Genomic DNA, 20843 nt, shown 5'->3' on the forward strand with positions numbered 1-20843 from the left:
ATAATGACGGCATTTAGTAAGTGCTTACAATGTGCAAAGCACTGTTCTAAGCATTGGGGAGGTTACAAGGTGATCAGGTTGTCCCATGTGGGGCTCACAGTCTTAATCCCCATTTTACAGATGAGGTCACTGCGGCACAGTGAAGTGACTTGCCCAAAGTCACACAGCTGGCAATTGGTGGAGCCAGGATTTGAACCCATGACCTCTGACTCCAAAGCCCGTGCTCTTTCCGCTGAGCCATTCTGTTGTATTGTTGGAGAAAGGTAGGGAGTGGTGGAAGAGATAGGGAAGAGTCTCTGACCTTTTTCCTTCCCTCTCTCCATGTAGCACCTCTTTCTTCAGCAGCTTGTCTTCCTCCCTTCCCCCTCCAGTTAGGTCCCAGACCCCCGACTTTGCAGCTCCACAAGCCCCGTACTTCTGCGCATGGAGAGGTCATTATGGCAGCAGCAGTAGTAAAGCTGGAACATTGGAGATGTAGGAAAAAAAGTTACCAATTTAGGTGTTGAAAGAGGAAAATGGAAGGGGACCAAGGGAACAGAGTGGGCAGAGGGGTCAGGAAAGCTCAAAGCCATGAAATTCCAGGAATGGAGAGTAGGAGGCAGGGCTGGGATGGCTTTGTGTAGTTGAACAATGAAAGAGGGAGAATACATAATTTCTGAGGGTTCCAGAGGGGCAAAACTCACTCCTATGATGGGTAATTCTTTAAAGGGCAAGAACCAGGAAGTCTGCATGCTCTGCCTAGGACTTAGCACAGTGTAGACAACTCGCTATGCCTGAAGCGAGGGGAAGACTGAAGACATCCAGATTCAGACAACAGCAAGATAATTGCTTCAGCCTGCCTCTTCATTCTGGCAAGGGAGATTTGGCTTGTGGAAATGTAAAAATATTGAAAAAATCAGTTGGGTAATGTGGAACCCAAGGTGTATTTATTTCTACTGTGAGTGAAAAATACTGAAGTAATTGAAGATATGTTAAGGCAGCAATATTTAAATGCAAATCAGAGGTTCCTCTATGATTCTTTTTTCTTTTTCTTCCTCTCCTGAATTTACAGTAATAACCCCAGCCGGGTTGCCTAATCACAACTGTGTGTATGTCACTGGTCTCCTAGAGACTAAACAGGGGCAAAAAAGCACATCACACCCATGTTACATGCAGCCAGTTGTGTGGGAGGGGAGATGAGGAGGGTTCACCTTCAACAGAACATGGAACCTGGCAGTGGAGCAGCAGTGAAAGGATTAGGTAAGCCCATTTGGTTTAAAGACAAGTCTTGGAAAATCCCTTAGAATTCATCTCTGCTCCTTTCCTACCTCTCTTAGATGGTTTAGATATCATGCTATCCAGAGAAAATGGAGATTGCTCTACCCTCCTCCCCACCCCACAGCACTTGTGTATATATGTACATATTTATTGTTCAATTTATTTTATTAATGATGTGTAAATATCTATAATTCTATTTATTTATATTGATGCTATTGATGCCTGTCTACTTGTTTTGTTTGTCTCCCCCCTTCTAGATTGTGAGCCCTTTGTGGGACGTGGACTTGTCCAACCTGATTAGCTTGTATCTACCCCAGTGCTTAGTACAGTGCCTGGCACATAGTAAGCACTTAACAAATACTATGAAAAAAACCTGGGAAAGCAGGGGAGACATTATTACCAATGGTATTTGAGTGCTTACTGTGTTCAGAGTATTGTGCTCTGTGTTTGGGAGAGTACAGTACAGACACATTCCCTGCCCACAACCTAGTTTACAATCTATGGCTGAGTAATCTAGCCATAAAGTGGGAAAAGAGTGGATAAAGTATGGAAACAGGGCATGAGAACATAAATCAATAGTAGAATTCCTCAATTGAAATACTTATCTACACATATGTTCATAAATCATCAGTCACTGATTGATCTTTCCTGTAGCAGCAAGGACTTGGAGTTTTCAGAAAGTGAGCTCATTCTTTTGGTTGACCTTTAGTCCTGGCCATCACCTATGCTTGAAACAGTGGAATTTTCCAAGAGAATCATGCTTGGGTGGCTGAACACTGCAAAGAACCCTGCTGGCACTGGAACAGTTTATTTTTTATGGTGAACAGGAAAAGGGATGAGAAATTCCCAACTCTCCAGCCCCTTCAAAGGCATCTCGGTGGCTCCTGGCAAACAGACAGTTAAGTTAACTGTTCTCACGGGATATTGAATAATAAGCCAACTAGAGTAACTTAGAGACCCTTCACACCATTCAATCAATCAATCAATCAATTGTATTTACTGAGTGCTTATTTTGTGCAATACACTCTACTAAACACTTGGAAGAGTACAATATAACAGAGTTAGTAACACCTCTCCCTGGGCTGAGTTCGCTGAGTTTCAAGCAGGCCCAGTAAAGCTCTGGAGGTCTCTAACCTTGACAGTGACCTACACAGGCAAGGCCTCTGGTTTGTTTTTTTTATGGTATTTGTTAAGCACTTACTACGTGCCAGGCACTTCACTAAGCACTTGGATATATACAGGGTTGTCAGACTGGACACAGTTCTTGTCCCACATGGGGATCACAGTCTTAATCCCCATTTTACAGGTGAAATAACAGAGGCACAGAGAAATGTAGTGACTTTCCCAAGGTCACACAGCAGTGGTGGAGCTGAGATTAGAACTCAGATCCTTCTGACTCCTGGGCCTGGGCTCTACCCACTAGGTAACACTGTTTCTCCAATTTGATCTTCTCAGGCTAAGCTCATGTCTACCAATTCTACTGCATTTTCTAACTGCTTCTTCCTGTGCTTTGTGCACAGCAAGCTCTCAATAAATACCATTGATTTATCCCCTCAAGGAAGCAGTTCAGGCACTAGAAATCAGAATCTCTGGGCCTCCTGCCCTTCCCTCAACTTCATAGACATTATCATTGTTATGATGGCTATTTCTAGTTTCCATTAGAGACCAATAAGGCAGGAAGCTGGGTTCAGCTAGGTTTCCTTTCTCATCATGTCACCTTGCTGCTGGCTGTCCTCTGACTGTAATAGAAGGTGGGCTGAAGGGGAGGAGACAAGGGAACAGGGAGTAGATAACTAGCCTCCTGAAAAGTGACAGGTTCTCTTCTACATGCTCATCACTTTACAATGTGGAACTCGGTGGAATGGGAGAAAAGAAAATTTGGAGCTAGAATGCAATCAATCAATCACTCGTATTTATTGAGCACCTACTGTGTGCAGAGCACTGTACTAAGCGCTTGGGAAGTACAAGTTGGCAACATATAGAGACGGTCCCTACCCAACAGTGGGCTCACAGTCTAGAAGGGGGAGACAAGAAGTTAAGTGACTTAAGTTAATAACACTTTATTATTGTTAGTGATAATAACAATAATAATAAAAAACAGCATTTGTTAAGGATTTACTATGTGCAAAGCACTGCTCTAAGCGCTGGGGAGGTTACATGGTGATTAGGTTGTCCCACAGAGGGCTCACAGTCTTAATCCCCATTGTACAAGGTGAGGTAACTGAGGCCCAATCAATCAATCAATCGTATTTATTGAGCGCTTACTGTGTGCAGAGCACTGTACTAAGTGTTTGGGAAGTACAGTTGGCAACTGCAAGATCCTTCCAGAAAGAAAAACTCAAACCAATATCCTGCAAAACAGTAAGTGATAAAATACTTTGGATAACCTCAAAGGTTATATCCTCAGGGCTAGTCCTCCAGGGCTCAGAGGCTATCTACCCAAGCCCCTCTTGGAATGGGACAATTTTGCCCACATCATTACTGGTCATTGGCTACTTTGTTACTGTTATGGGAAGATGTCTTGATCGGACACTAAAGATCTCCAGGTAAGTTCCTATTTTTCCATTATCAAAACGAATTTTGGATTTGTCATCTACAATTGGTATTTGTTAAGCACTTACTATGTCCCTGGCACTTTACTAAGCCCCAGGGTAGATATGAGCTAGTCAGGTTGGCCACAGTCCATGTCCCACATGGGACATAAAATCTTAATTCTCATTTTTCAAATAAGGTAACCAAAGCACAGAGAAGTTAAGTGACTTGTCCTATTTCACATAGCAGACAAGTGGTGGAGCTGGAATTAGAACCTGGGTCTTTTGGACTCCCAAGCCTGTGCTCTTTCCACTAGGCCATGCCCCTTCTCGTTTCACATCCATATCTCATGATTGCTTTCTAAATGCACAAATCATTTTGAGTTGCCTTGTTTTCTATATTATAGTTTGCTGTGAGTTTAGTTCTTTTTAAATAATGTTCATTGAATGTTTACTATGTATTAAGCACTGAGCTAAATGCTGGGGTAGATACAGAATAATCAGTTCTGGTACAGTCTCTATCCCACATATGGTTCATGGCAATCCTGTTAGGAGGAACTGGGATTTGACAGGAAACAGAAGCTGAGAAGCCAGATGCTTTTTCATGTTCCAACAAGAAATAGAGCTGAAGGTGGAATTTACCTGTAGTCTCTGTCCATTAGAATATAAGGTCATTTTGGATAGGAAACATTCTTGTGCATCCCCAAGCACTTAGTGCAGTGCAGTGCATTAAGTATATTCCCAATAAATACCATTTATACTAAGAAAAGGATGGTGGATAGTGGAGCAATTATCAGACTAATTTAGTTAATGAGGATAGCTAAGCTAGGTCATTTAGACCCCAGCTTCCTGTATTTCTCTCAAATTCCTTCTTTCTGCCACTGCCAAGATTGTATATGCTCACTGGTGCTTTCAACCCAGACTTTGTGCATTATTGATAAAAGCATTATGGTTGCCTCTGCCTTTTAGCCAACGAATCCACTGTATCCATGGAGGAAATTGCCTCACTCTACCTGGGTAGACACAGCTCCAGTCTCTGTGCTTGCAATCTGCTGGTTGAGAACCTACTGTGGATCTGGGCCGCTACCCATTTCAGGAAACAATTTTGCTCCTCTCTTTCATGATCTGAACATGTCTAATATCGCTTCCTGCTCTGACTTTTTATCGTACTTAAGGGGCTCTATTTCTTTTAAGATTCAGCCACCCTGTAGTGCTCTCTGAGGCCCGAAGTGTTACATGAAATGTCAAAGGTTATTTTCCGGTTGACAAGTCAAGTGCCTGGTGGGCAGAGAGGCAAAAAGAGAGAGTGTAGTTCATATAGGCATGCTTGAAGGACTGACATAGTAACAAGATAGTCTTTAGATATTGTCCTTGCAGACAAACTGATCTGAAGAATTGAGGTATGTCTTAATGATGCAGACAGAAATTTGCTCTTGGGCTAAAATGCTATTGTTGAGTTCCTCAAAAAACTCATTCTCACTTGGCTTGCATAAACACAGCCACCAGATCAAGGCAAGCAACACTGAATAGAAAGCATTGTGTTCTTACTGATTATAGATAATAAACTGAACTGTTAGGTTAAGAATAGCTAATGACAGATGCTTATCTTTGTGCCTAATGTATACTTTAATTTAGGCTGTGAGCCCCATATGGGTCAGGGACTGTGTCTGATCTGGTTTATCTTGTATTTACCATAGTACTTAGCAAAATGCTTGACATATAGTAGGTGCTTAATGGATTCCACAATTATTATAATTATTATTGTTATTACAAAATACTAGTAAAGATGCTAACGTCTGTATAGGTCACCTAAGAGACCAGGTCCCAACATCTGAAGGAAACAAGCCAGAAGATAAACACATTCTTTAATTTTTGTATTAAAGATACATCAATCAATCAGGGGTATTTACTGGGAGAGTATAATACAAGAGAGTTGGTAGACATATTCCCTGCCTACAGCGAGCTTACAGTCCAGAGGATAAGCTTGCAGTCTACAAGATGTGAAGGACTAATTTTCTTAAGACCTACTGCATCTGTAAAATATCTAGATAATTCAAGCTCCCTCAAAGTGCACTTTAGTCTAAATTTCTAGGCATTCCAGGTGCCAAATTCATTTGTGAGGCATGACTGGTTAATAGGGATTAAAGTATATTTTGGGAGGCGGAATTATATCAGTAAATTTCAAGGGAGGACACACCGTATGCGAGAAATGGGAGGATTTGTATTCTCTTGTCTTTTTATACATTGGTTTAAAGTAGCTCGGCTCTCTGAATGTATTTTACAGTTTTCATGTCCTATTAAGGACTGGATCTGTGCAGAGATCTCCCGGTAATACATTTCACACTCAAGTGTGCGACTTTCTAGACACTGGCATCTAAAAATTGCTCAGACGTGGAACTGCTCCATGTGAATGATAGAAGCTGACACTACATTCACCTTGGTCAAAATTGCCTAATAGTTTGGTCTCAGCTTCACACAAGGGCTGTGCTGTGACTATCAGGAGCGCAGACGTTGGGGTGGGGAGGTAGAAGGACGCTCAGACCATTCTTGGGTGAGAAGACGCTGTGCTGACACATCAGAGAGGCTCAGTGGAATGAAGAGGGAAGAGAGGCTCCTCATAGGGCCATAAACTTGGGGAGCCATGAAGCTTCTTCAACACAGCCAGAGTTTCTTCTCCCTCCTCCTAGTTCTCGGTAAGTCTGGGAAGGGATCTGGGGTGAGGAATCCCTGCATACACCTGAATTTAGCCAACAGGGAGGCAGCGTAGCCTAGTGGATCAGACCGGGTCCTGGGAGTCAGAAGGACCTAGGTTCTAATCCCGACTCTGCCACTTGTCTGTTGTGTGACCTTGGGGAAGTCATTTCACTTCCTCTGTGTCTCAGTAACCTTATCTGGAAAATGGGGATTAAGACTGTGAGCCCCATGTGGGAAAGGGACTGTGTCCAGCCCGATTAGCTTGTATCTACCCCAGCTCTTAGAACAGTGTCTGGCACATAGTAAGCACTTAACAAATAATACCATTAAAACAACAACAAAAAACAAAACAAGGATCTCAGCCATACTAGATTGTCTCCATTTCAGCCTAAACGTAAAATACCCTAAGGGCAGAGTTGTAAGGGCCACAACTCATGCACAGCCTCAGTCCTAAAATGTTTGCGTGCATGAGACTGGACCAAATGACTCTCATCACTTAATTCATTTTCCTTTAAAATTCCTCCTCCTCTAACAAGCCTTCCCCAATTAATTTCCCAGCACTGTTCATTCATTCATTCAGTTGTATTTATTGAGCGCTTACTGTGTGCAGAGCACTGTAGTAAGCGCTTGGGAAGTACAAGTTGGCAACATATAGAGACAGTCCCTACCCAACAGCGGGCTCACAGTCTAGAAGGGGGAGACAGACCACAAAACAACACATATTAACAAAATAAAATAAATAGAATAAGCCGTATAAACCCATCAGTCAACTCACAAATTTACGAACTTATTTGCACTCGTCCTCAGCAGGCTTATGTATATTCTTTTACCCCATTATACATTCAATTATTGATTTTGATGACTTGTAAGTATTTTTGTCTTCCTCCCCCATTACAGCGTAGGCTCCTTGAGGCCAGGAAGCATGTCACTTCTTTATTCAGTACTTCTCAAGTGCTTAATATAGTGTACTAAGTGTGAGCTCAATAAATACTACTATTAAACAACATTCTGGGCACCACACCAAATTTAATCCAACCCTAAGAGCAGAGTTTGTTGTGCTGGGCAATGCAGAACATTTGTCTGGTCAATTGGAGAGCTAGGTAATATTTTTTTTGGCGTGTTATAAGAGAATGACTGCAGTGTTCTATTACGGGGGTTCGATTTTCAGAAATTAGAATGCCACTTGTATCTTTTCTGTGAATCAATCTGAGAATGAGGAACCTTTATATTTATTCAGAACTTTTCTTCCGCAAACATTTTCTATATGGGTTGGATAAGTCCAATCATCATGCAAGCTTCTTGAGAGGAAAGTAGGAAAGGCACAGCAAGAGAAGCAGTTCCTGAGACATTTTAAGCTGTACATAAACCAGTTTAAGCACCAGAAATAGAATTGACTAAATTGCCCATGGTCTTAGTGGCAGATTCCTAAAAAAAATTATATTCCTAAACTAAAAAGAAGAAACCATAGATACTGGTTTCAGTTCAATAGATTCATTAAATTTCTAAACCTCATCCTAGAAACGTAGGTCACAGTTCGATTCATTAAATTTCTAAACCTCATCCTAGAAACATAGGTCATTTTCAGTATTATCCCTCTAGTAATTCAGAATTTGGATGCTTCCCAGGCTGCTGGGGATTTTGCATACCAATCAATCCTCAGTGGAGTTTATTGAGCACTTATGCTGTGTGCAGAGTACTGTACTAAGCACTTGGGAAAGTACCATACAACTGAGTTGGTAGGCACAATTTGCCCATGAGGAGCTACAGTGTACAGGAGGAGCTCCTATTAATTAACCATTCTGGGTGAGGAAGTTCTATGGCTCTTTCTACAAATGGTGGGGCAAATCAACCCTTATTCTGCCTTGATAGAGAGCCACTATTATTCAGTTTCCCTTCATTGTTCGAACACATAAGTATTGAAATAGCATGGTCTAGTGGATAGAGCACAGATCTGAGAGTCAGAAGACCTGGGTTCTAATCCTAGCTCTTCTACTTACCTGCTGTGTGACCTTGGGCATGTCACTGTCTCTGTGCCTCAGATCCCTAATCTGCAAAATGGGAATTCAATACCTGTTCTTCCTCCTACTTAGACTGTGAGCCCCATATGTGACCTGATTATCTGTTTCTACTCCAGCACTTAGTATAGTGTTTGACACATAGTGAGTGCTTTACAAATTAATCAATCAATTGCATTTATTGAGTTCTTACTGCATGCAGGGAGCTGTACTAAGCACTTGGGAGAGAACACCACAATGTAACAGACACATTCCCTTCCCAAAAGAGCTTACTGTCTAGAAAGGAGATTACTATTATTATTATTATAATCATCATTACCTCTCAGGGCCATTGAGGGAACCAGTGATTTTTGATTTCTCAAGTGGTTTTAAAATACACAGCCCAATTGTGATTGCAGTGAATAGTGTAGATTGGAATCTACACAGCCTCTCAGTGTCCACTGCCACTGTACTTGCTATAATAGTAGTGGAGCAGAGAATGGGACACAGGTAGCTCACTGAACAGTCATGTAAACAAGAGGTGAGGGTGTTGTGAGTACAGGAAAGAAGCTGGGAAAGGCTGAGGAATCTCCACAAGCTAGTCGCCTGGCAGCTGAGTGATTGTGGGGAAACAAGATTGAGTAAAAGACATTGCTGAATTGTTTTCCATGGATTCCTTCACCTACCTATACGCATAATCGAAGGTATTTATTGAGTCCTTACTGTGTGCAGAGCCCTGTACTAAGGGCTAAGGAGGGTACAGTACACTAGAGTTGATACACACATTCCCTGCTCATAATGAGGTTACAGTCTAGCGGTGAGCTTACAGTCTCAGAGCCCACAGTGAGACTCCTTTGCACAGTTTTAGACCCTCCTAGGCGATGTTGGGTCTGCCCATGAAAACCCTCCCTCTCTTCAGGGGTTGGGGTCACAAGGTCCTGAATAAAAAACATTTAAACATTTTTTGCAGATAGGTAATCCACTGATGCTATGGTCTCTATTTCAGGATTCTCTCAGGCTCTTCTCGCTGAAAATCCCCAAGTTTTGTTCCCTGAAAACTCTCAGATTTCAATCAATGGAACAGTTGGTCAGTCTGTTCATCTGCCTTTTCCCTTCAGATTCAGGACATCAGTTCCCAATCCTCTGACTGTTAAATGGTATTTCACTGGGAATGAAATACTTGGTGCCTTCACAGGCCAGAACTGCTCCGTCAGCACTGACTGGGGGAATCTCACTCACTGTGCAGAAAAGTCATTCACTCAAGGTCCGCACCATCAAGGTCGAGTGGAATTGTCTCTTGAAGTCCCTTCTCTGCTCCTCTGGAACCTGACACTCAACGACAGTGGAGTCTACGTTGCTGCAGTCAGTGGAGTGAATGGGTCTAGAGCAATAACGCTGTCAGTGACTGACAGTGCTCTCCCCAGGTCAAATGCTACAACATCGGAGCCCACCTCCCCCACTGCCACCACAGGTACAGGATGGTAGGGAGGGGGTCACCTGGAAGACCAAGGAGCCACAGATGCCCAGATACAGGGCTGTCTGCACCAGGAATCTGAATTCTGGGAGCAGTCAGAGCAGTCAGATCTCCTCCAGCAGCTGGTTGGACACTTTTCATTCATTCAATCATATTTATTGAACACTTACTGTATGCAGAGCTCTGTACTAAGTACTTAGTACAACAATTACTTAGTAATTGCAAAATTACTTAGTAAGTGCAAAAGATTGCACTTTCTCAACATGTCAGGGCATTGGGCAGAGATTCTGTTAGGGGAAACTCCCCATAAGGGGCTATTAAAGACAGGGGTATCTCTGAGTTGAGGAGTGGGCCCTGTAACCCCTGCAACCTCTCTCCTCCGGGAAGAGATGTGACTTAGAACAGTGCTTAGAACAGTGCTTAACACATAGCAAGTACCTAACAGGTACCATTTAAAAAAAGGCTTTGGAGGGGGAGGGAGTTGCAGGACAGAGGGAAAATGTGGGAAAAGGGTAGGTGGTGAGATAGATGAGATCAGTTCATGGTAAGCAAACTGGTGCTAGAAGAGGGAAGTGTGGGGCTAGGGCTGTAGTAGGATATCAGTGAAGTAAAATAGGAAGAGACGAGCTGATTGAGTGCTTGAAGCTGATGGTAGGGAGTTTCTGTTTGATGTAGAGGTGGATGGGCAACCACTGGATGTTCTTGAGGAGTGGGGAGGTTTGTACTGAATATCTTTTTAGAAAAACGATCCAGGCAACAGAGTGAACTATGAACTGAAGTGTGGAGAGAACAGGAGGCTGGGAGGTCAGCAAGAAGACAAATGCAGCAGTCAAGGAGGGATTGGGTAAGTGTTTGGAATGGAATAGTAGCAGTTTTGATTGAGAGGAAAGGATAGATTTTAGTGATGTGATGGTAGAACTGACAGAATTTGGTGATAGACTGAATATGCAGTTTGTATCAGAGAGGTGAGTCAAGCATAATGCTGAAGTTAGGGCTAGTGAGGAAGGGAGGATAGTGATATTATCAGTGATGGGAAAGGAAAAGGGAGGGATTTGGGTGGGAAGATAAGGAGTTCTGTTTTGGAAATGTTTAGCTTGAGATATCAATAGCACAACCAGGTAGAGAAGTCTTGAAGTCATGGGAAATGCGAGACCTGCAGAAAAGGAATGAGGGCAGAGTTGGAGAGGCAAATTTGGGAATCATCTGTGTAAAGGTGGTAGTTGAAGCCATGGGAGTGAATGAGTCCTCCAAGGGAATGGGTGTAGATGGAAAATAGAAGGGGACCCAGAACTGAGCCCTGAAGGACTCCCACAGTAAGGGGGTGGGAGGCAGATGAGCCCACAAAAGAGTCTGAGAATGAGAGGTCAGAGAGATAAGAGAACCGGAAGAGGACAGTATGCGTGAAGCCAAAGTTGGATAATGTTTTCAGGAGAAGGGGGTGGACCACAGTGTTGATGGCAACTGAGAGGTCTAGGAGGATTGAGATGGAATAGAGGCTGTGGAATGAAGGTGGTGGAAACCAGATTGGAGGCGATCAAGGAGTGATTTGGAGGAGAGTAAGTGGAGGCAATGAGTGTAAACAACTCACTTCAAGGAGTTTAGAGAGGAATTGCAAGATGGAGATGATATGATAAACTCAGGGAGCATGGGGGCAAGGGAGGGTTTTGTTAGGATAGAGGAGACATGTGCATGTTTGAAAGCAGTGGAGAAGAAGTCATTGGAGAGTGAAGGGTTGAAGATGGCCTTGAGATAGGGAAGAAGAGAGGGGGCAAGTGCTTTAATAAGGCATGAAGGAATGAAGCTAGATGTACAGAAGATGGAGGGGATAGATGGAGACATAGCTAAGAAAGTTCAGTTTATACTTGCAATTCTATCAGCAAAGATACCTCCAGAATGTAACCTCCATTGCACTGTACACATACGCATACATTCACACAACATTGGGATTTCTGATTGGGCAGAAAATCCTGCTTCTCCTTCTGTGCAGAGACTTTAGAACCAAGGTTTCTGAACTCTAATTCCGGCTTCTCTACTTGCCAGCTGTGTGAACTTGAGAAAACGGCCTAATTTCTCTGGGCCTCAGTTTCTTTGTCTGTAAAATGGGGATTAAATACCTGCTTCCTTTCCCTTAAACTGTAAACCCAGTGTAGGACAGGCACTGTAGTCGACCTGAATACTAAATCAGCCTCCTTGTTGACCTCCCAGTTTCCTGTCTCTCCCAACTCCAGTTCATACTTCACTCTGCTGCCTGGACCATTGTTCTACAGAAATGTTCAGGCCACGTTTCATCTCTCTTCAAGAACCTCCAGTGATTGTCCAGCCACCTCCACATGAAGCAGAAACTCCTTACCATTGGCTTTAAAGAACTTAAACATCTTGCCTCCTCCTACGTTACCTCACTACTCTTCTACTATAACACAACCCACACACTTGGTTCTGCTAAGGCTAACTTTCTCACTGTACCTCAGTCTTATCTATCTTGTCATTGATCTCTCACCCATGTCCTGCCTCTGTTCTGAACGCCCTTCCTCCTCATATCTGACAGTTACTCCCCGCCCCCTCTTCAAAGCCTTATTGAAAGCACATCTCCTCCAAGAGGCTTCCCTGACTAAGCCTTCCTTTCCTCTTCTCCCACTCCCTTCTGCTTCTCCCTGACTTGCTCCCTTTATTCATCCCCTCTCCCAACCCCACAGCACTTATGTACATATCTGTAATTTATTTATTTATATTAATGTCTGTCTCCCCCTGTAGACTCTAAGCTCACTGTGGGCAGGGAATGCCTCTGTTATATTGTTGTGCTGTATTCTCCCAAGCGCTTAGTGCAACCCTCTGCATACAGTAAGTGCTCAATAAATGGGATTGACTGATTGATTATTTCCTATCTACCCTACTGTTAATTCAAATGGTCTGGGCACAATAAAGACCGATATAACACTACAGTTTGTTGTGAGCAGGGACTATGTCTATGTCTACCAAGTCTGTCATATTGTACACTACCAAGAGCTTAGTCCAGTGCTCTGCACACAGTGAGAACTCAATAAATACAATTCAATCAATCAATCAATCATATTTATTGAGCTCTTACTGTGTGCAGAGCACTGTACTAAGCACTTGGGAAGTCCAAGTTGGCAACATATAGAGACAGTCGCTACCCAACAGTGGGCTCACAGTCTAGAAGGGGGAGACAGAGAACAAAACCAAACATATTAATAAAATAAATAGAATAGAAATGTACAAGTAAAAATAGAGTAATTAATATGTACAAACATATGTACATATATACAGGTGCTGTGGGGAAGGGAAGGAGGCAAGACGGGGGGATGGAGAGGGGGGCAAGGGGGAGAGGAAGGAGGAGGCTCAGTCTGGGAAGGCCTCCTGGAGGAGGTGAGCTCTCAGTAGGGCCTTGAAGGGAGGAAGAGAGCTAGCTTGGCGGATGTGCGGAGGGAGGGCATTCCAGGCCAGGGGGATGATGTGGGTGGGGGGCCGACGGCGGGACAGGCGAGAACGAGGCACGGTGAGGAGATTAGCAGCAGAGGAATGGAGGGTGCGGGCTGAGCTGTAGAAGTAGAGAAGGGAGGTGAGGTAGGAGGGGGCGAGGTGATGGAGAGCCTTGAAGCGGAGGGTGAGGAGTTTCTGCCTGATGCACAGATTGATTGGTAGCCACTGGAGATTTTTGAGGAGGGGAGTAACATGCCCAGTGCATTTCCGGACAAAGACAATGCAGGCAGCGGCGTGAAGTATGGAATGAAGTGGGGAGAGACACTAGGATGGGAGATCAGAGAGGAGGCTAATACAGTAGTCCAGGCGGGATAGGATGAGAGCTTGAACGAGCAGGGTAGCGGTTTGGATGGAGAGGAAAGGGCGGATCTTGGCAATGTTGTGGAGCTGCGACAGGCATGTATTACCAGTTTCTAAAGAGTTAACAGGGACCACAGCCCCTCTAGAGGAAGATGCTCTCTGGATGACGCTGTGAGACACTAAACCAATTTTCCATTACTATCTAGGTGATAGTATTATTTAGGTGAGGGACTGCGATTAGAGAAAGGGTGAGTTGGAAGGTAGCAGGGTCTATCTCCTTCACCAGAAAGTTCAAGTGAACTTAAAAGTTCAAGTGAACCTGAGAGAAGACATTTTGAGGAATCATATGCCCCCAAGAGCACAGAGAAAATGCAGTGCCATTGGAATCAAAAAGCTTCTCAGGGAGTTTGTTTAACTCTAGTTCTTGCTTTCGTCTTTGCAAGGAAAAGTAGTGCCTTGAAAATAGTTTGTATTTTATACCTTTACTGTGTTATTTCTATTTAGAACTGGGACAGCTATTCTTGATAAATGGTAATGGTTTGCTTTCAATGTTTATTCTTAGTAAAGTACTTTTAAATCTTTAAAACTGAAGCCTGCTGAGAGAGGAGGATAACTCATGTCTATTACATAGAACTGAAGAACTCAAACAATAGTGACAACTAAACTGAGGCTCAAACCATCTGGAGGAAATCTTTCAAGCCAAAAGAAGTTGACAGTTATAGTTTATAATTTGTGTTGCCCTAGTGGGATCATTTTGTGTCATTAAGGCAAATGGTAGGAATTATAATTTAAAAATAACCCTTGGCGTATTGGGTGGGTTGAGGAAAATTCTTGGGTGGGATATGGAGGTTTTGTACACACCAGTGTGAACATCACAGGGATTTTTAGCTTAGAATCCTGGGGCGGGGGCCCAAGATGCCACATTTGCTTCCTACAGTGTTTCTCTTTTTTTTATTATTTCTAAATTAATCTCTAGACTCAGATGCTACATCTGAATCCCTTGATTCATTTGTAGTTTATTGAGAAAGGAACTAGCATCATGGTCACTGTCCTGGGCATTTACAGATGCCACTGTAAACAGTGTCGACATGGCAATTGGAGTCACTCTTGCAAATGAATAGTGTTGAAAGCTCACTTCGCATCATCCACATTCTTTCATCCCTATCCTTATGACTTTCCTACAGGCAAAGCAAGGTTCCTGGCAGAGGTGCAAATTCCTGGATGAAAATAGATGCTTGTGCTTGTCTCAGATTTGATATGTTTATATAGTCCAATACTACGCATGACAAAAAGCTACTTTTTCTGGGTTTTGGTGTAATTTTTTGTATATGGCTTGTCAATTTCCTATTGGTTTTAGAAGCAAATGTATGCAGAAACAGATATATGGGTATTTACGGTTATATAGTACAAAGCTGGTTATCTGCATGTCCGTTGTTTGAAACATATACTGAGATAAACAAAACAAATTTTATTCAAATAGCTGAACTTTCAACTATGAAAAGCAAACTAGTCAAGTTCTTAATTAGATAGCTAGTTTTCTACTCTCCAAGCCCCCTAAACCCTGATGATGTATAGGTTTATATTTTTTAAGCAAATAAAATATTAAACATAACTTTTTTTTTCCAAAGGCAGCAGCCAAGACAAACGTACTCTGCTCTTGATCATCCTCATTTCTGTAGGCAGTTCAGTTTTCATTGTTTTACTTCTGCTGCTGCTGTTCTGCAACGTAAGGCACCAAGGTAAGTCAATTGGGGCTCTGAATAGTCTCCAATTATAATATAAATAACTGTAGAATATGATTCTCTCCTAAGAATCGATGGCTTATCATGGCAGCAGAGTTTGTGTATGCTGATGAAGCTTAGAGCTGTACCATATAGGGTTACCCACAATGGAAACATCTAAAACGAAGTGTCAAAGTCGATTCTAATGTGCTGGGCAGCAGTGGCATGGGAAAGAGTTAAAGGTGGATGATTGAGTGATCAAAACATTGATCAAATACAACAGCAGAGATTCAAGTTTTTACTAAGCAGAAAAAGGCACTGGTAAACCACTTCCGTATCTTTACCAAGAAAACTCCATGGATATGTATACCAGAATGACTTTATGGTAGAGGTGGAATGTTCTGGAGCAGGTGCGTTCATGGAGTCACTATGGATAGGAAATGATTTGATGACATTTGAAGAAGAAGAAAAGGATGTTTAATAATCTACAATAATTTGGGGCTAGGCCTGAAAGAAAAAGATGAGTACATTACCTTTCCAGAAATGGGGTTCTGCTTATTTCACATTTAATGAATTTGTTATTTTCAGACAGACTCCATAAACCAGGCCAGTGATTAACCTGAGTCTTTACTCTTTAAGCATTTGAGGATTCCCGCACCCTAACCCCAAACCACTTACATATATATCTTTATATCCAGTTAATTTCCTTTCCTCTAACTTATGTTACTGCCTGTCTCAGTCTTTAGGTTCTAAGCTGCTTGAGGGGAGGGATCGTGTCTAGCAACTGTATTGCATTGTGCTCTCCCAAATGTTTAGTATAGTGCTCTGCAGAGAAGGCCCTCACTAAATAGCATTGATTAATGTGCCACGGTATGTGTTGAACAAGTGCTACAATTAGGTTATTAATTTATAATTTATTTATGGTATTTATTAAGCATTTACTATATGTCAAGCACCCCAAACAGTAAATACAAGATAATCACTCCCTTTTGTGAGTGCCTTGATTCAATCTCTGCCTTGATTCAATAAGTAATAATTCCTTCTCTCAGCTCCAGATAGAAGACATGTTTTATTACCCTCCTTCATATTATCAGCCTCTTCTGACTGGAAGGCAATGAACCCCCTCTCTTAATTTTCTCCCTCATCTTTGGAGAGTTTCCCAACTGGGAACAGTGCAGTAGCACCATGGCCAGGTGGAAAGATGGTGGGCCTAGGAAACAAGGGCCTGGATTTCTAATCCTGGCTCAGCCACTTGCCACTTTTCTCCCTCTGTGAACCCCATGTGGGACAGGGACTGTATCCAACTTGATTTTCTTGTAACTACCCCTGAGCTTAGTACAATTGCTTGGTACATAGTGTTTAACAAATGCCAGTATTATTAACAGAAAGCCTTTAAGTTTCCATGACTGTCATTTCATCCTGCGGCCCATTGAAGATTTATAATTTTTTCCCTCTTCAAAATGGTCCCAGAGGGTGAGAGGAGCTCTGTATGCATGGCTGCTGTAACTCTCTGAAGGTTGTAACTGTAACTATCTGAACTGTTTCCATACAGGTGTAGTTCGGTCAAAGAAAATCATCAGGAAGCCAGAGGTAAGAAATGAGAACACTGTCTTCTCTTTTCACTTTTGCTCCTTTTGCTAGGATAGGGAAATATTCTGCATAGGAAAACTGGATTATAAAATGGTAATCCAAGTAGTTTAGTGAAATCAGGATTTCCATAGACTGTGTCAGCTCCTTGTGGTCAGGGATCACGTCTACCAACTCTATTGTATTGTACTTTCCCAAATGCTTAGTATACTGCTCTGCGATTGATTGATTGAATGACAGAGCCACCAAAGTGAAATTTGGGCCACCTTAACTCTGAGGTAGCTCACATCAACTGACTCAATCCACGTTGAGCTGGATTTATAAAGGTAGGCCCCGCAGCTATGAAAAGGAGTCAGAAAACATAGAAATAGCTGAACGTTCAGACCTCGGTAAGAATCACAAAACCGAGAGTGGTAAATGATTCGTTCCATTGCGACAGGGAGGGAAGAGGGAAGGGTTAGAGTGAAAGGAACGCAGCTTGTTGGTTGGTTGGTTGCTCAGGACACGTGCCAGGAGTTCTCCCAGTTGCCCTGGCTGGTTGCCTCTCTCCTTCCCTGCCTTTTCAGAGCCCTGTGAAAGTACCTCAGGCCTCAGCAGTGGTAGAACATTAGCAGAGGAATGGAGCCAGGTGGCAGATTGATTTGCTTATCATTCTGGTTTCACAGTTTGTTACCACAAAAAAGGTGGGGACAGAGTCACCACAAATGTATTGTACTCTCATGTGCTTAGAACATTGTTCTGCCTACATTGCGTGCTTAATAAAAACCATTGCTGATGATAATGGTTTGATCAACAAAGTTTAACTGTTCAACCCCATACCTGGCTCTCTGTTTGAAAAAAGAAAACATTTATCCCTTGGGACCTTGGGAGAAAGTGGTAAAAGATAGTTTGGCAGCTTTAGCTGAACTGTCAGCAAAATCCCCCAGGACGGAGTCCATCATCAAATCAATCAGTCAATCAATACTATTTATCAAACACTCACTGTGGGCAGAGCACTGTACTAAGGGCTTTGGAGAGTACACTTAGAATTGGTAGGGGTGTTCCCTGTCTACGAGGAGCCACAGTTGCAAATGATGCTGAGAGCCAAGGATACCCTTGTTGGTAACCTCTGAGGTCCAATTAGATCAAAAGCAGTCAAATGAGTCAGAATCTGGGTAATAGCTATTTATCAGTGTTACAGACCTGACCTGTAAAATCAAGTTATTCAAGGGCTCAAATAAAGTAGTTGGCCTGAGGGGAGTCACATGGTGAGAAAAAGGAAAGGTGGCAGGGGGGTGGGGAGGCAGGGTATGAGGGGCTTTTCACACTGATCTTCACATCCAACTTGAGAAGGTGAAGTTGTCAAGGCAGTGCTCACCTGTGAGGCCTGTTCTCCACAGGGGGATTGACACTCTCATAGGGTCTGAAAGGGGCAGTGACCTGTAGGGGATACAAGATAAACCACTATTTCTCCCCACAGGTCCAGCCAAGGTAGGGTTGGGGATTGAGGGCCCGCTTTTCTCACCCTTTTGAGGTGTAGCTGCTTACATCACAAGTTCTGCTACCTCCTCCTGCACAAACCCACAGACAGTTTGTTACTTGAAGTCAGAAAGAATTGGTGGCTGCCCCAGGAGCGCACGTACTAAACTGAGTTGACACCCAAATCCTGAGGTCCTTTGACAAGCAAAAATGCTGCAGTTCCTCCCAGGGAGGAGGAGGGAGGATCATTTAGGGGTTAGAAAGCAGCATGGCATGGGCCTGGAAGTCAGAAGGTCATGGGTCCTAATCCCAGCTTCGCCAACTTGTCTGCTGTGTGGCCTTGGACAAGTCACTTCGTTTCTCTGTGTCTCAGTTACCTCATCTGTAAAATGGGAATTGAAACTGTGAGCCCCACATGGGAAAAGGACTGTGTCCAACTGGATTAGTGTATCTACTCCAGCACTTAGAATAGTGTCTGGTACATAACAAATGCTTAACAGATACCATAATAGTAATTATTATCATTATCTGCTCACTGGCCTTGGCAGTTGGGGGTGGGAGGGAGCAAGACCCTTCTGTCTTTCCTTGTTCTAACTTCTGCCTTTGTTGGAATTCAGGTTCCCCCTGCTGATGAACGCACTGCAGATCTCCTTCCATTTGGGCACCAGGCAATGGCCCAGAGTCAAAACGTAACCTCCCTGGAGCTGCAGTCTATGTATGCAACCTTGAATTTCCCAGCTAGAACAAGTAGCTGAGGCAACACAGCTAATCTCAGGACAGAGCCCAGCCACCAGACCACCAACTTCACAGGCTGAGAATACAGCCTGGGGGGCAGATATTCACCTCTTTCTCTAGGGTCAAATTCATCCCGGTGGTTCTGGGGAGGAGCCACCATATCCAGATGTCCAGAGAGATTGAGAGGGATGAATTTTGTCCTTTGGGAAAAGACATCTCACTAGCCTGGGCCACCTGTTGCTTCAATCTCACCCTGTTTGGCAAAACCCCATGGACTCACACATGCCCCCATGGAGAGACCCTGAATGGCTTCTAGGTTGTTAATCTGAAACCCTGAAACCCTTAATCCAGCCCGAACACCAATCCTTCTTCCTGCAGGAAGCTGGAGGTGACCCCAAACCAGGTCGGATTTCTCCAAACAACTCCAGCACACAGAGGAGCCTATAGTTCAGCAGAACTGGACTATCTTCAACAAGCGCAGTGAAAGAAACCAGGAGAGTCACCTCATTAAGTTCACCTCATTGATATCTCTTCTAACACAACTCTGTACAGTGGCCAGAGGCCTGACTGGAGCCTTGTCAAAACTACGGGAACTAAGCCCATTTCACCTGTATCACTGACTCTTATTTATTCCCCTCTACCCTGTGTGCTTTGGTGAGTGTTTGAATGACCCACTTTGCTAAGTCTTCATTAGCATATAAAGCAATTAATTCAAGCAGAAAAATAACCTGCTTTTGCTGAACATTACCTAAATGATTGTCTGAAGGTTGTGGAGATTTGCCCCGTGGTCAGCCCTCCAAGAGACATTCGCATTTTCAACTCAGACATTGTGAAGTTTTTTCTAATCAACAAACCGGTCTTTGAAGGGAAAATAACTTTCAGATACAGGCACCATCAAAGGATGGGTCACAGAGAAGTTGCTTTCAAGTGCAAAAAAGGAGGTGTGTAACATATCTGCAGCTGGCAGCCTCTAACTTTTGATGTGAAATATTCAGCACCCATACACAGAGCAGCAGGTTTATTAATAGTTGTTCTGGGCATTGTTTAAAACGATTCTAAACAGTACCTGCCTTAGATTTTATTTTAACCTCCTCTTCAAGCTACTGAATTTGAAACTTTTGCTAAGTGTTTCGGTCAGGAAAGAGCTTTGTGAAAACTATTTAAGGAACTCAATGTACAGGTTTTCTGTATGAATTTGGTTTTATATTCTAATAAAGTATGGAAAGTTCTTTTTGAAAAGTGATCATTGTGAATTAAGCTCAGGGAAATTAATTAGTAACTAATGGAGCTAGTTCTTCAAATCACCATGGGTTTTTTCCACTGAGAGTAGACAGACTCTGGTAGTTCTGGTGTTCCAGGTGTTGCACTGGTGTTTTTTTTTTTCCTTCATATTTGAAGATAATGTGAACAATGGTGAAATTTTCCCGGGCATGCAGGTGTCTCTGAAATTATTTCTGTGGAAACAGCTGTTCTTGTTACGTCATGCAAACACAAAGAAGGGGCTCTTGTGTTTTCTCTTCATAGTACCTACCATTACTTTTGGTAGTTTCCTTCTTGTTTCATGACCTTCTCTAAGCTTCTATTCAAAACGAAC

The 20843-nt window shown here is 43.0% G+C and overlaps 1 protein-coding gene across 1 annotated transcript; it reads left to right on the forward strand.

The window, feature by feature from the left end:
- The first annotated feature begins 6387 nt into the window (after positions 1-6387).
- On the forward strand, positions 6388-20478 carry LOC119929903. Its single transcript, XM_038748253.1, has 5 exons — positions 6388-6481; positions 9483-9947; positions 15377-15487; positions 17022-17059; positions 19132-20478. The coding sequence occupies exons 1-5, from the start codon at positions 6430-6432 to the stop codon at positions 19267-19269; spliced, it is 804 nt and encodes a 267-aa protein (XP_038604181.1). The 5' UTR covers positions 6388-6429; the 3' UTR covers positions 19270-20478.
- The last annotated feature ends 365 nt before the right edge of the window (positions 20479-20843 follow it).

The sequence above is a fragment of the Tachyglossus aculeatus genome, chromosome 6 (genome assembly GCF_015852505.1).
Source record: "Tachyglossus aculeatus isolate mTacAcu1 chromosome 6, mTacAcu1.pri, whole genome shotgun sequence".
In the NCBI taxonomy this organism is placed as follows: domain Eukaryota; kingdom Metazoa; phylum Chordata; class Mammalia; order Monotremata; family Tachyglossidae; genus Tachyglossus; species Tachyglossus aculeatus.

What these genes read in the sequence shown, in the direction of transcription:
- LOC119929903 (XM_038748253.1), top strand. Translation starts at nt 6,430, where the DNA reads ATGAAGCTTCTTCAACACAGCCAGAGTTTCTTCTCCCTCCTCCTAGTT. An exon ending in CTCCCTCCTCCTAGTTCTCG is followed by an intron (nt 6,482 to 9,482) that starts GTAAGTCTGGGA and finishes TCTCTATTTCAG; the next exon opens with GATTCTCTCAGGCTCTTCTC. An exon ending in CTGCAACGTAAGGCACCAAG is followed by an intron (nt 15,488 to 17,021) that starts GTAAGTCAATTG and finishes GTTTCCATACAG; the next exon opens with GTGTAGTTCGGTCAAAGAAA.